General features: G+C 42.3%; 1 protein-coding gene across 14 annotated transcripts in view; it reads left to right on the top strand.

The window, feature by feature from the left end:
- The window catches only part of PDE1C (phosphodiesterase 1C), a 306,544-nt gene that overhangs the window by 16,934 nt on the left and 274,206 nt on the right, over window positions 1-15,404 (top strand). For 12 of the 14 annotated variants that reach the window (XR_003093365.1, XR_003093364.1, XM_025200593.1 and 9 more), the window contains one exon: window positions 9,455-9,481. The exons of 1 other annotated variant lie outside the window; for it this stretch is intronic. Coding sequence is in view for 8 of the 13 variants with exons in the window: in XM_025200593.1 (XP_025056378.1) it covers window positions 9,455-9,481 (27 nt within the window). In the remaining 5 variants the exon portion in view is untranslated. Of the gene's footprint in view, window positions 1-9,454; window positions 9,482-14,076; window positions 14,122-15,404 lie in introns of all 14 variants that reach the window. One more of the 14 variants, XM_025200598.1, reaches the window with a different exon arrangement.

The following is a 15,404-nucleotide window of genomic DNA, read 5'->3' as shown; positions in this document are numbered from 1 at the left end:
ACCCCAAATACCCAGTTGGGAGGTTGATGCTTACAACACAGTTCACATTCCTTACTCTTTCAAAAAAAATTGAAGATGAAGATGAAGCCATACACTGCGTATCTATTAATTTTTCAAAAGCCATCCCAACTGCCATGCATTTTGGCCTGAACTTGAACAATTCCAAAACTGAATATTTATTATTTATCCAAGTTGTAAGGAAAACCTAATGACTGAACTGGTGGAAGCCGCTGGCAAGCCAACTAAAAGAGTTTGTTGGGAACCATTCTTTTGTCTTCTACTAGGGTAGAGAGATTTGAGAGACTGAGTTGATTTTTCCATATGTTTCAAAGATCTGAAATGTCAGTGTTTATCTTTGATCCAGGCTCTCCCTCCCTCTTTATTTCAAATTTTTTTTAGCTGCAAATCTTTTTTTACCTCTGCAACTCTGCCTCAAAATGACTATCGTCCTCATTCAACTTTGCTAATGCCTCAGTAAGTTGCCTATCCATTTCAAAATTACCCTTCTTGATTTTTAGAGCCTTTTATAGATTTGCTTCTATCTCATTCCTCCCCTGTCTCTTAACTTCCATAACTCTCAGCTGTTGTTTATCTCTGTGGTTGTACCATTTACATTAGCAGACTGTTTTGGCAGACTGTAGCATCCTGTATCTTCAACCTATACGGAAGATATCATAAGTGATAAGCTGTTCTGTTTTTGACTGGAGAGTAGATGAAACAGAAAAACTATTCTTTCTGTTCTAACCAGTAAATTAAAGCAGTTGGCAGACAAAGTCTTCAAAACCTTGTGGTCCTAGTGAATTGTTCAATTCTGTTCAGTGATCTCAGTAGCCTTAAGCAAAATTTCCATCCACTAGTGGCCACTTCATAGTCCTGTTAATACAACTTTCATTTCTCAAATTGATTTATACATGTTTATTAATAATGAGCTGTAGTGTATAGGCGTCATTAATCCTGCTTTGATGACACTTGAATTGATGTACAACGTATGACATATTGATACAGACTACTGAGCTGGCTGGAAGAGGAAATTTCAATTTATTTAAGTGATCCAATTAATTTATGGAGCTACAGCCATTTAGGTCCAGAGTTAGATGTAGGTTGTTAAAACATTAAAAGGTAGCATTTCTCCCCCCCCCCCAACAATTTACTCATTTTTTTCTACTCTCCCATTGTTTTAATCATTTTCCATTTGTGTATACTACTCTTGAACAATACAGTAATCCTCAATTTATGAAAATAAGTGTTAATGCTACTTCTGCCCAGTTCTGTGGGTTTGGGCCATACTCATCTGTAGCATATGAAGTGATGTCAGTTGATTCCAACTTAAGTCAATTGATTCCAGTTAAACCAGTGATGTTACACCTGGATTGAATTTCATCGAACTGCCTTTCTCTTTCTTTCAATATTTATTGAGAATTCAGTAATGAGTTCAGTACTCAGTACAATGTAATTCAGTAATGAGTGTTACATTTAAGTAACACTATCACTGGAAGTGGTGGGTGTTGGTGTACTAGCAGATTTGGTTGAATTGGAGAGCAAGTGGAATCCTCACTGGTGAACTAGGAGGATTCAGCAGCAAAAGAACAAGTGTGAAGACCACCCAAGAGAAATGTTTAATCTAACCTAAATGCTGAAGCTGCTGCAGGGACAACAAGAGCCTTTTTGGTTCCGTTTACAAAAACACTCAGCCCTCCGTATTAAACACAAATGATTCTTCTCAGTGTCAACTTGTTATAAAGAGGTTTAACATTTTTAACAGCCTTATCACAGCGCTTGTCTCAAGTAAGGAGCTCAGTTCTGGCAGAAAGGGAAAAAATAGATCTAGGGAAATCTTTCATATTGCAGGGTGGACACCTTACAGGAATGCTGCCTTTGACTTGCTGAATGAGCCAGTTGGGTGAATCTATACAGATAAGCTAAGATGAATGCCTGTGTTATGAATGGAGGACATGATGGAACAGTAATATTAGAAGACAGATGTTATTGAGTGCCTTTGTTAACGGATGAATAAGCTCCCATTCATATCTTAAATGTGTTAATTATAAAACTTCTTAAACATGTTAATTATAAAACTTCTAAATAGGAAACGGGGAACCCCCAGCCAGTGAAATAAGCCATTTTTATCATTTGCATGCAGTAACCAATCTCTCTTAAAGACATTAGGTAGCTGTGACTATTAGAAAGCTAGATTAGTTGAATGGACCTTCTTAAAGTCTGTTCCTTCTGTGAATTTAGTCAGTTCTGCTGATTTGAGGGAGAAAAATAGATTTTACTGCCTCTGTCCACCCCCCTACCTCACCTCTGTTTTGAAGCGAAGAACCAACATGGTGAAAAGAAGATAATTGGTTTGATTTTTTCCCTAATCATTTTGTGATTGCCATTCATGGATTATTATTCAATTATCCAAATCATTAACAGGTCCAACTGCTAAACATGAACAGACATAACAGAGCAGAATTGGGCCTTTGAATCTTTATTACTAGTAAATGATATACGAGCAGAAAATAACTGCTTTTAATGGCTTTTCTATCCAACACTGAATTGACAGGGATAGCAATTACTTAAACAAACACAAAATCCTATTAATTGCAGATGTACTCGAATTACTTACAATAAATCATTTGAGAAGTGTGCTTTCTCTCATTTATAGAACCCCAAAATGCTATGTTCTAAGGAGTCAATATTCAGAATCAAAATTCACTTTAGAGAATTCAGTTAGTTCTTTAGAGAGTGTAGGTGTGAAAGCACTTCAGTTAGCTAAAAATTTTGAGTTGTGTGATTATGGGGCAAACGCTACACGGTTGGCAGGTCTACTTAATCTTTCCCCCCCCACTCAGTCAGTTTAATTTTTCTGTTCTTTTCTTTGGTGAGATAGTACCAGTGAATAATGTTTATTTTGCTATAAATATGCTCCTTGGATGCATCCAGTTGCTCTATCCACACACTATCAAATAGTCTTTAATGATAGAAGAAAAAATTGATAAAACTATATATGAGACTTATCCTATGTAAGGATAAAACTGTGTGTGTCCTGATGAGTTTTTTAATGCACCATTGACTATAGTAGAATTATACCTATGAAACTGTAGGTACTTAATATCATAAATTGGGCTGCATAGGATTTCACAGTCCTCTAGAGGGAGTAGAACTGTGAGCTTTCTGCCCAAAGCCATAAGATTCTAACATGAATTAAAGGATATCCTTGCAATATTAAGACTGTAGGCAGTGTTAGTTTAGGCAGTAGATAGTATTAATTATTCATGTTGGAAGAGAACTTCTGTTTTTAACTGTGATTGCAAGAATAGCCTTTTGGGAATCGAGAGTGTTAACAAATAGGCTCTGCTATGGGTAAAATCTGTCTCCAAGTGTCATGTTCACAACACCCTACCAAAGACACTTCTTATGAACTTGATGATACTAGGTGTTGAGACTAAGACTGTCTGCAACAAATTTTTTAACTACTACTGTGAGACTTGACAAGTCAGACAGCTTTGTAAACAGCTAAATCTGTTCAGTGTCTGCAGCATATCTCCAAAATGACTGTTTTGTGGCTTCTTAAACAAGGTCAACCCTGTTGAGAGTTATGTTCAAGAGTCAAACAGTTGAGATTTTTCTAAACCTCTTTGTATAGTCTTAAAAATGCAACGTATTTTAGAACTGTGCTCATCACTAACCCTTAGTGTGGTGTACAAAATAATGATCTAAACATTTGTGATGGTGTTTAACACTCAACATATAAATGTATGAGTGATTATTGGAAAAGGGGTTGGATTGCCAGAGCTGAAGGGGAGAGTTTTTCCCCCATCCTGGCCTTCAGTCTTGTAGTCCTGTGATTTTCTTTTGGAATTACCTCTGCTGAGTCTTTTATTTTGCTTCTGTATGCTTTAGGAGGCAAATTCCTTCCCATGTTCAGAGAAGTGGATTTTGAAAGCAAGTGGCTCAGCTCACACATTCACTTTATGTAAACGGATTCAGAAGCTTTGTCCTAGGCACACTCCATTTTGGATTCGCTCTGATGTAATACTTTTAACATCTCAATTGCACTTTTGTTGCTGGACCCCAAAGCAATTGCTTGTATGGTTCCTGATTCTGTGTTCAGAATGCTTTTAGGCTTGTGTAATTAAGTGGAATTCAGTGGATTTTCTCCTGACTTGCAGTGATTTAAAGCAGTGTAGAGTCCTACCAAGTATGACTCACCTCTTATTGAGTCCTACCAAGTATGACCCACCTTTCATTTAGCTTGAATAATATTCCCAGCTTCGCCTAATGCGTTTTTAAATATAAATTCAAGGTAGTCTTATGGGTGATGCATTCCACAATAGAGAACATTAATTAAATGAGATGCTTAGATCCCTCCAGCAGAGCACCCGTGCAAGTGGAAGAAAAGCTGAACTCAAGGTAACTCTCCATGTATCTAGTTCTAATAGGCTAGGTACAGAAATTACACATAAACCAGTATAAGTGATCAGAAACTGGTTTAAACCTATAACAGAACAGAAGTTCAATGCACATAAATTGGTTTCAAAATGGTGGAACCTGGTTCAAGATACAACTGAATGTATGTAGTATCAGATTTAATCAGCTTAGGTTAGACCAACCTATCAAACTTTTGTTCCAGATCCCCTCCTGACTCAAATTACATTGCAGTCCCCTGACATCCCTGGATGTTTTGTGGCCTCTTGCTAACTAACCCCGCTCACAGGATGGGCAGGCTAGCTTCTGCCAGTGCTCCTCTGTTCAGCTGAGACAGGCTGACCCCACCCTTAGGTTGTCACAGAGCAGAAGCAGCAAAGCCTCTGCTCCCCAGCCTGCATCCTACCTGTACCTGTCTGCCTGGTGGGGCAGTAAGGGGGAGGTTGGGGAACGAAGCCCCCCACCTCAGCCCTGGGCTTCCCCTGAGCTGAGGTCTGCTCATCTGGGAGGATCTCTGTCCCATGGCCTGCCAGGCTGTGGTGCTGAGCCTCATCACAGTGAGTCAATGCCTCTAATCCATGGAGGAAGCAACAGAACTCTCTGCCCCAATCCCAGTCCTGGCCCCCCAAAGATGGGGTTTGCCCAGCTAGAGGGGGGGTCCACACCACAGAGACTTTCCCCCATCCTGGCTCCAGGCCCCTCTGAGCTGGGGGTCTGTCCAGCTGGAGGGGGGGATGGTAGGACTGGGGCAGGGGACTCTGTTTCCCCCTCTTCCTGTGGGTCGGGGCACTGACTCATGGTGGGCAAGGCTGGACAGCTTAGCCTGGCTGGGCAAGGGGGAAACCTCCATGGCACGGCCCCTGCCCCCAGCTGGGCAGGCTTCCCAGCCCAGGGGGACTGGGACTGGGGCAGGGGAAAGCCCCCACAGTGCAGGGCTCCACCTCCAGCTGGGAAGACCCTAACCTGGAGGGGGGCAAATAGGGGGGGCTCTGATTCCCCACTACATGGCTGGGTTGAGGGACACCCCATGTCATAGAGCTCCCCCCAGCTGGGCAGGCTGCAGCTTGGTGGGAGCCTGTGTTGGGGTGGGGGGATCTGTTCTTCCCTTCCACCCTGCTCTGCTGCCATGGGACTGTGGAGACATTTTGTGCTGGCTTCCCCCTTCCCTGTGGTTGACAGCAGGGGTGTGTGGGGAGGTGTGTGTGTGTGCTGGACAGCCAATCAGGGATGGTCCCTGCTTGCCTGGGCTTGGCTGCCCTTGGCAATGGCTGACAGACTGGGCAGCATGCTGGAGTACCCCTGCCTTTTGGTCTCAGCCAGTACAGGCATCTGTCTGCCTTTGCCAATTAGAGAAAGCTGTGAAGATTGGATTTATTCTGCCTTGGGCTTTTTGACTGTCTGTACTTAGCCATGTCACAGGCAATCACCACCATCAGTCATTAGGTGCTTTCTCTTTCCAATGGCCATTCTGGCTCTATTTCTTTGCAGAGAGGGATATTTTTCTGGGTGCTCACTGAAATCCTGCTTGTTACCAGTTTACCCCAAATCCCACAATTTAGTCTGATTCAACATTCTCCTTTCCAGTAGAGTAGCTAAGATGGGGGTGTTGAATTGGGGTGTGTGAGTTAAAATAACAGCTGCTGTGCTGCTGGCCAGGCTGCCACTGCCACAACCGCCAGTACAACTACTGACACTGCCCTATGCACTTGCTGTTAGCCAGGGGGCAGACATGCCCAGGTATGTTTCTGCTTCTTTCAGATCATAGTCCTGGTGTAAGACCCTTTCCTAAAGGCTCTGAGGATGCCTGCCTGCAAATAAAATACTTCAGAGGGAGCTGGTGTTCATTGTTGAATATTACTGATTACTACCTGAAAATGTCCTCTCACTGTGAGCTCCTATGAGCGTTGGTGATTGTGATCAATTGTTGGTTCTTGTCATGTTTAAAAAAAATAGCTTTAAATCAGTCTGTAATTTAGTGCTTTCAAAATTGTGCTTTAATCTGATAGGTCTAACCACATGTTTGGAGAGTGCAAATGTTGATTTGCAAGTGCATATAGGTTAGATGCCTAAACTTTCTCATTTGCGATTGCAAATTAGAGCTTGTTTTAAAGGTAGCTAAACTCTTAGCTATAAATTTTCGACACCTTCATTTAGTATTTTTAACACTGGGTGGGAACACAGACATACAGTAAATTTAATGCTAGTCTTAGAAGGTATATGGATGCTGCTGGTGGTAGAATGCTTTTTCTTTTTCTTTTGTTGGTTAAAGCATTGCACTAGTGATACTGGGACAGGAAGCAGCTGTTCCTTTAGCAACATAGTTTTAAACTGTAACATGCAAATTATATGTCTATAAACAAAATCAGTAACTTGGTTTACATATGTACTGGCACTGTAATGGGAGTGCAGGTGTGGAAATTACACCATTAAGAATAATATTGCTTGTGGATCTTGATAACAGGTAAATGTCCCTTTCCTAACATGATTGTCTGTGTTATTACAAGGTTTCCTAATGCAATCCAATGACCTCAGATAAAGAATTCTGATTCAATTAAAAAAATAATAAATGATTTGAAAAATGCATGTTTTTCTTTAAGTACTAAGAGAACCATAATGAAGGACAGCTCTTTTGAGAAAACATTAAAATTAGAGCTAGTCAAATAACTAGATGCAAGAGTTTTCTATCAAAAAATGGAGTTCTACTGAAACTGAAATACATTTGCAAAAGTATGTCAATTTAATCAAAAAGGGAAAACAAAAGTGTTGACAAGTTGAAACATCCCATCAAAACAGTTTTAATTTTTGGAATGAAACATTTTTTTTAATGACTGTTCTTTGTTTTTAAAATATTGCATTACATTACTATAATGCAAAGCATTCTGAGCTTGTGGAAATGAAACATTTTGGTCAACCTGAAATTCTCCTTTCCTTCCTCCCGCTCTCTGCCCCGATTTTCTTTTGTAGAGAACTTAGCCATGTTCATCCTTTGTTCCAATTTGGAATGATAATGCTTTTCAAAATGTTAGTCTCTCTGAAATGGGATTTGTGTTCTTCATCCAGTTCTTTTAAAAATGGAAAGGGCTCAAGCATTGGATAAATCCAAATGAGCTTGAGTCCTTCCATCAGAGTATTTATAAATGCAGATAGACTAGTATCTACTATGCCGGTGTGAAGCAGCTGGCATTCGCTTCGGATTTGGATTTGGCTGATTCAGGGGACAGAGATTCGATTCAGTGATTCGAATCACTGTCGTGAATCAATTTGGCTGAATCTGATTCAGAGATTCAGCTGCTGCCTAATCATCTGAATCTCTGAATCACACAGACCTCATCCCCTGCCCGCTCTCAATGGCTACCCTGCCTGGCCTAGCTCCTGGTTCTTTGAAGAAAAAAAAAAAAGGCCCCACTCACTGGCTCCTGCCTAGCAGGGGGCAATTCCCGCTGCCTCCCACTGCCCCACACCATGTGAGGGGCTCTGCCACAAGCCCCCCAACACCTGCCTGCTCTCCTAGCTTCCCCCATGGCTGCCCTGCCCTTCAAAAATAAAAAAAAGCCATGACTCTCTGACTCCTGCCAGGCGGGGGGCAATCCCCACTGCCCTCTACTGCCCCATGCCACATGGGGAGGGCTCTGTCACGAGACCCCAGAAGCCCTGAGGCCACTGCAGGAGCTGGTGAGTGTGGGGTTTTTTGTGGGTTTTTTTTTTAAAGGTCCAGGAGCTGGGGTGGCCGGGGCAGCCATGGGTGGGGCAGCCATGGGGGGGTGGTGCAGACAGGGGATGGGGCCTGGCAGGGGTTCCCCCATGGTCCCCTCCTTCAGTCCCTCTTCCCCCGCCCCCTACTTACCAGCATGGAGTCCAGGTCCAGCTCCCTGCTGCAGCCAGTGGGGACTACCTGAATCACCAAAGCTCTCTGAATCTTTTCCAAATCGATTCAGAGAGTGTCAAACCAATTCAGACCTTTTAATTGGTCCCCTGATTCGATTTGGATTTGGAGATTTGACCACCTAATCAGGCCGAATCTCCTCTGAATTGAATCAGTGCCTGAAGCTTTGTGCAGCCCTAGTATCTACTAAGTTTTGATGATTCTAGATCAGTTTGTTCTTTTACTCATTTGTATCTGTGCAGGTTTTAATAAGTAATTCTTCTCACAGGGAAATATAAATTAGATTAAAAACTTTTTCAGCTAAACATCCAGAAGCTTTATGATTCTAATATTGCTTGTTGGACAGCTGCTGCAAATTATGCCAAGCTGAAATGATCCACAAAAGACTGTTCTGGCACCTGGGGTTTACATCAACACTCTTACTATAGCCATCACATATTCACAGTGTGAAGGATGGTATAAAACAACTGGAGAGTGTAGCAACAGTACCATAACTAAGGCAGGGTGACCAGGGCAGCAGCCCTGATTGCTGACTTGGGTGTGGGGTAGAAAAATAGCAGCTGTCAATACTGCTCCATCACCTCATGCATTGCTGCTGCCCTAAGTGCCAAGTTGCTCTCTTAAGCCTCTGTATTAAGAGTTAAGTGGACTTCACAGAAAACAACCATATTAGGCAAGATACTGGTCCACATTATTACTAATAAGTATTCTACACAAATAAAACTATGTACATCTGCTGGGCTGAAGTTTAAAACCTGGCTTTTAAGGTATAAGAAGACTTCTACCACAAAAATATAGGAGATTTTCTGTTAGCAACTTCCTTTTTAGGATGTAGCCTGCCCCACCCTTAGAAAAGGCAATATGCAAACTGGTATATACCATGCTTGTTCACGATCCCACTGAAGCTAGTGACAAAACACTCCAATCGATGATTGCTATCAGTAGGAGCAGAATTTAGTATTTGTTTTGTATTAAAATCAAACCTGGGGACAAACTTCATTTCAACAAACCAACACAGGTAAGAAAATCCTTATCAGACTTGAGGCTTCCTTGTGGCAAAGCTGACTGTATCAGATTCTGTTTACTTCTGTTTTGTGGCAATTCTAACCCAAATGGAACCTTATTATCTCAATTTTATTTTGTTCTTTCCTGCAGGAGAAAATATAAGAAAACATCACAGAGGTAAGAGTAAAACACAGGACTGGGGGAAGATGTTTGTAAGTCAGCCATCCTTCTTTTTGAGCCTGAAGGATTTTCCTTGTTCATCATTGGAATCCATGCCACTGCCCTTTATGAAGGATAGGCAGCACTTTTACTCCAAACTCCTGTTGGTAATAGCAGGGGCTTTGCCTGAGTAAAGATTGAAGAATTTGGTCCTGATCTCAAACATATTTTCCCCTCGTTTCTTCAATTAGATCTGCCGGTTTTAACTTCTATCACTATGTGCGCTGCAATAAAAGATTGATTGCGTGCTTTTAGTTTTGTTAATGATATGTGCCTTTGCAGGAGGCCAGAGGAAGACTGGGATCCTGTTGCTTAATAGGCCCTATTACAGCTAAAAGATCTAGCTATCTTATTGCATCTTTGCAGTAGGGAAGACTAATGGGGGTTCTCTGAGTGATTCATTTCTCTCTATGGAGTCCTTTTATTTTTGGTTTGCATTTGTTTGCTTTCTGATTGTGTACTTTGCTGTGGAAGCTCTAGGTCACAGTTTTAGGTGGGTCACCATGACTTGCCTTATTCTGTTTCTCCCCCTTACTTTGATTCTGCAAAGTACCATGTGTTGGCTCTGGATTTAGGATCCAGGTGCCTTGTTCTGGGCAGGGGGGGAACCCATTCCCTCCCAGACCGATCATGACCTTTTCATTTAATAATAGGCAAATTTATTGATACACAGTGATAGCAGAAAAGAAACAATACAAACAATCAAGCAATTCTATATACTACCAATCCTAGGGCTGTCATCAGAGTCAGGATACATCTGGCCAGGATGAAGGCTTCACTGTGAGGCTCTATCTTAGGTGTCAGTTGTCAGCATGTCAGCAGCTTGGAGGTGGGATGTGGAGGCTCTCCCACCCACTGGGGTGGATAACAGGGGCTGGTGGTATGCCCTCTGTCCATGGTGGCCTCAGGGACCCCTCCTGGGGACGGGGATGGGGAGGAGCAGAAGGACGGGGAGGAGGAGGACCCAGGCGGGAGACGAGGAGTGGGAGGGACTCCTTGCTGCTTCAAAGTCCTTCTTTTGTAGTCTCCTTCCCTCCAGATGACTCCTGATGACTCTTCATCTGTGGCTATAACTGATTGGTCTCTTTGTGTGGCTGTGGTTGTCATATGTCTACGTAGCTCATCACATGCACACATACTAATTTGGTCTTTCCAGGCGTTGTCCTAATTTGGTCTGTTCCCCCAAAACTGAGACTCGGGGCCCCTGCTCTGGGGTCTTGTTAGTTGGTGCCACCTTATCTCGTGTTATGGTACAGTATGGTACATGCCCTCGTTTCTCAGGCGGTGTGTATATCTGTTGGCCTTGTTGTGTTAGACAGCCTGTCTGCTTCGAAGGCTGTGTGAAACTGTGCTTGTGTGACCCAGGCTTTTCAAAATCAATTAACCCCTGCTACCTATCCTGAACCATTCTAATAGACGCGCGCACGCACACACACACACACACACATATATATATATACACACACACACACACACACACACACACACCCCTATAAGCCAATTCCTAAAAAGCAAACCTTTAAATACCATTCTTAAGATATCAACATGTGCTTTTAATCCCCACTGACTTCAGTAGAAGTTGAGAGCATTTAATACCTTGGAGGAACTAAGTCCTAAAGGCACTTCGGAATGTGCTCCTCTGTGATGTGCTCTGACTTACAAACTGTGACAGTGAAGTCCTGAGCCCCACAGCACTGCATTGTGCAATTTTGCACCATACTGTGTGGGACACTGGAACAGATGCCCTGCTTGGATCTTTCATCTGGAAGAGCTACCATGCAACTTTGAATGTTGTAGAGAATTTGAATGAAGAAAAAAAAAAGTTTTTTCTGAGTGGGCTGTTGGCTTGAATGCAGGTGATCTGTATTTCTGTCATGTTTCACTTAATACAGTTATGGACCCATAGCCAGAGGTATTTATTTGCTACAAAGTGGTTGTTAGAGAACAGGACATTTTCTAGATGTTGAATGATTGCTGGGCGAGTTTTTTATGTTGCTTGCATCTTGGTTGTATGTGTTTTCTATATATGTCATTTTGGGAATGGTTCATGAAACAATTACACCAAATTAAAAGGGTTGGGGGACTTACTGTGTCATCTGATCTGCAGTAAGCAAATCATAGGCAGAAACAAAATGTGTCAGTTTTACTGCTGAATAAAAAAATAAACTTTTAAGTTACTGCAATTTAGCTTTTATTTACCATAGGAAGCTGCATGAAAACTGTTATAGCAGATCAGCTTAAACCATGCTAAGTCCCCCAGTTTTAAACACTGTATAATTGATTCATCTGTCCATACATTATGGCATTGGTTGGAATGTGTTTTTAGCATTTTGGGGGGCAGAGATATACTTAAGCTACCACTGTAAGTATTGGATTGGAAGAGACAAAAATTATACTACAGGCTAGGAAAATATTCCCTATTTTTTTTTTTTTTGCCATTTAACTCAGAAGTTAAACTGTGAGAGAGGTCTTTTGTATCCTGTTTGGTTATGTGTCCATGGTGATCTGTATACATTTATCTTGATTCATCACACAGGGGACAACATTTTTTTTTGCCTGTTTTTTTTATAATGTTCCTTTATTGACTCCCCATGTCCCCACTTTATCTCTATATGCTTGGTGTATATTTTGTGCTGGTATTTGCTGTTTGGCTGCTGAAATTTATGCTTTTTATGACTGGACCTATGTACTGGTGAAACAAATGGTTCCATGGAGCAAAAGGTCGTATAGAAGGTTGTGCCCAGCAAGTAGGGGTGTGCAAAGTGGGCCCTATTCAATTCGGATTCAGACTTGGCCCAAATCAGGAACAGTGATTCGATTAGTTGATTTGGATCATTGTCCCCGATTCAATTTGTCTGAATCCAAATTTGAAGATTCAATGCTGATTTGGAGAATCAACAATTCAGACACAGACACCGCTTTAAAAGTTTTTTCTACATACCTTGAGGTAGCAGGCGGCTTTCAGAGGGACAGTGTTTTGTTTCAGTGTTTCGTAGGGCTGTCTGAAATGGCTGTGTTTCATTTTGTTTTAGATTCAGCATTTTGGAAGGACAGTGAATCATTTCAGTGTTTTGCATCACTGTCCCATTTCATTTTGGCTGGAACTGTTTCGGAATTTTGATGGTGTTTCGGTGTTTTGACCGTAGGCTATAATGTGGAATCACAAAACTGCCTATAACTTTGTAATTTCTTGCCTGATTTGGATGAAACATGCAGGGATGCTAGCCCCTTCTGAGGCCATGAAACCTGGAAAGTTTCAACAAAATACACTTAGGGGTTTCTGGGAAACTACACCTCAAACTGTTCAAAGCAAAACTAGTATCACTTGCTGGCAGTGGCAGCATGCTGTCATCCCGCATGCAGATCCAGAGTGCCACTCCCCCTGGGAGGAGTTTGGCACAGCCCTGCAGCCCTTCTGTGGGGTGCGGCCCCACAGATCTGCATGTGGGATGACAGCAGCCTGGTGCTACCGACTGAGGCCAGTGCCAGCACTGGGTTCTTCCTGGTGCTTGGTGTGGGCTATGCCAGGCAGACTCAGGTGCTGGTGCTGGCCCTGGCTGGCAGCAGCAGCCTGCTATCATTTGCATGGTCTGCAGCTGGTAAGTGCGGAGCTTTAAAAAAAAAAGCTCCTCACTTATTGGCTCTGGCAGCAGCGATTGAAGCCTATGAAGGCTTGTGGCAGAGCCCCCTGCACAGCACAGGGCCACAGGGGGCAGCGGGCATTGCCACTCCACTATGGCGCAGGTGCACTGTGGCTCGGCAGGCTACCGCATGCTGCCTGTGAGCTGGGGCAGATCTACCTGTCAGCCGGAGCTCCCCTGGTTCAAGTCCCCAGCTCTCTGATTAGTCCCCCTGCTCTTCCTGGGGGGCATGGCCCCTAGATCTGTGTGCCAGGTTTCAGCAGGCTGCTGTTGCCAGCTGGGGAAATAGCCCAGAGCCACCACCATCTGCAGCCAGCAGTGGCATTCTGCTGTCATCCCACATCCAGGGGTCAGCACCCCCACAGGAAGAGCTGGGGGAAGTGATCAGAGAGCTAGGGAAAAGATCAGGGAGCTGGGGAATCAAACTGGGAACTGGGGGAATGTTCAGGGACGTGAACATTCCCCCAGCTCCTTTGTTCAATTCTTTAGTCCCCTGTTCGATTCCCCAGCCCCCCGTTTGGAAGGGATCTCAGGGACAGATTGTTGTCACTGGCTACCAGCTACAGATATCAATATCAGAGCAGTCCTTCCCCGCTCCCCCTCCCTCTCCCTCTTTCACTGCAAGCCTGCCTTCGAAACAGATCTGAAATGTTTTGGAAACATCCTAATCATTTTGGATAATTCCCAAAACGTTTTGGATGGCCTGTATCATTTCAGAGCTGTTTTGGAGCCCAGTGTTTCATTTACGATTTGGTGTTTCAACTGTCAAAATGTCTGAATCCGAAACAAAATGAAACGGCCACTGACATTTCACACAACGCTATTATTTAACTTCAGACTTCAGCCTGAGTTTCCGCTATGTATATGTTAATTGTGGGGTTTTCTCTCTCTCTTTCTCTTTCTTTCCCACAGTAATCCAAATGATCTATATCTTCAGATATCTCCAAATCCATCAGGGTAATGGTATTCTGTCTGCTTTTGCATTTTGTTTACTATGTTTCTCTTTTTGGGAGTATTATTATTAATTATGTCAGGGTGAACATAAACTACTCAGCACCCCTTTTAATATGGGGAGGCAGCAGAATATCTCATTTTAAACACTTTACAGTCTAAAAGAATTACTTGTTGAGGCCAGATCTATCAGTTAGTCATTTAATGCAAAAAAATTTGAGGAGTAGTAGAATCACTGTAGTACTGGAACTATATTCAGTTTGTAATTGGAGATGACAAAAACAATCTTGCATGAATTACATAGTTAACTGGGTTGACTCAAATACCTTAAAAGCTACAGTAGATTGTTATTATTTTCCTCAAACTTGGAAGTTCCACAGATGTTGATGCAACTTTAATTTCATTAGTCCCAACTTAGTAATTGTGTCTGAACCACTGAGCTGTGATGCAAATTAATCACTGCAATACCAGGAGCTCAATATATTTAATAAATACTTAAGTCATCTATCATTTTCATATCCAGTTAGCCTTGACTAAGTGAAGACTAGGTATTTCTTTATATAGTTATTTGAAGGAGATTGTGCAGTGTACAAAACTAGTCAGAAGCCAGAAAATCTCTCAGATTTTCAGATCCCATTTTTTTCAATTTTCTTATAGTTTTTTTAGACTTAAGCAACATTCTGTTCTATGACTGGTTGCAAATAGCCAGAACTTTTAAAGTGCTGAATACCAGCTTTGGTATGCTTTGGTATGGTCTGCTTTGTATCCCCAGTCACCTTGAAGACAGACAGAGGTACAGAACTCTCAAAACCTTTTTAAGCAGTACTTACTTGATTGGATTTTATCTGCCTGAGTGAAACTTGGCCCTTTAAAGCAACTGTGGACAGGCCATGTGCCACTGAACTCTACTCGAAGCTCTCCAAATAGTATTCAAATGAGATCTACGTGATACATAAGTCTTGTATATTTTTCCTTATTTTGTGCACCATAAGATTGTGTGTGTTGCCACTCACCGAGTTCACTGCCTATTGGATAGTTGTATAGTTGTATGGTTTTTGTTTACTTATCAAGATGAAAATGATCACCTCCCACTGAACTTGTCCATTCATTAAGATTTTTAAAATAATCATTAGTACGTACATAAGCTGCAAAATAAGACAAAAAATGGCAGCAATGTGTTTTGACCCCCTTTTCACTGAAATTGAAATGGTTGTGGCTTGGCTTACACTAACCACGGGATAAGAATGTGCAGTGGATAATTATCCCAGAGCAGTGGATGCAACTAAAGC

The sequence above is a fragment of the Alligator sinensis genome, unplaced genomic scaffold, assembly GCF_000455745.1.
Source record: "Alligator sinensis unplaced genomic scaffold, ASM45574v1 scaffold86_1, whole genome shotgun sequence".
In the NCBI taxonomy this organism is placed as follows: Eukaryota; Metazoa; Chordata; order Crocodylia; family Alligatoridae; genus Alligator; species Alligator sinensis.
The sequence above is the reverse complement of the archived record's forward strand: the minus strand, read 5'-3'. Positions and strand labels throughout refer to the sequence as shown.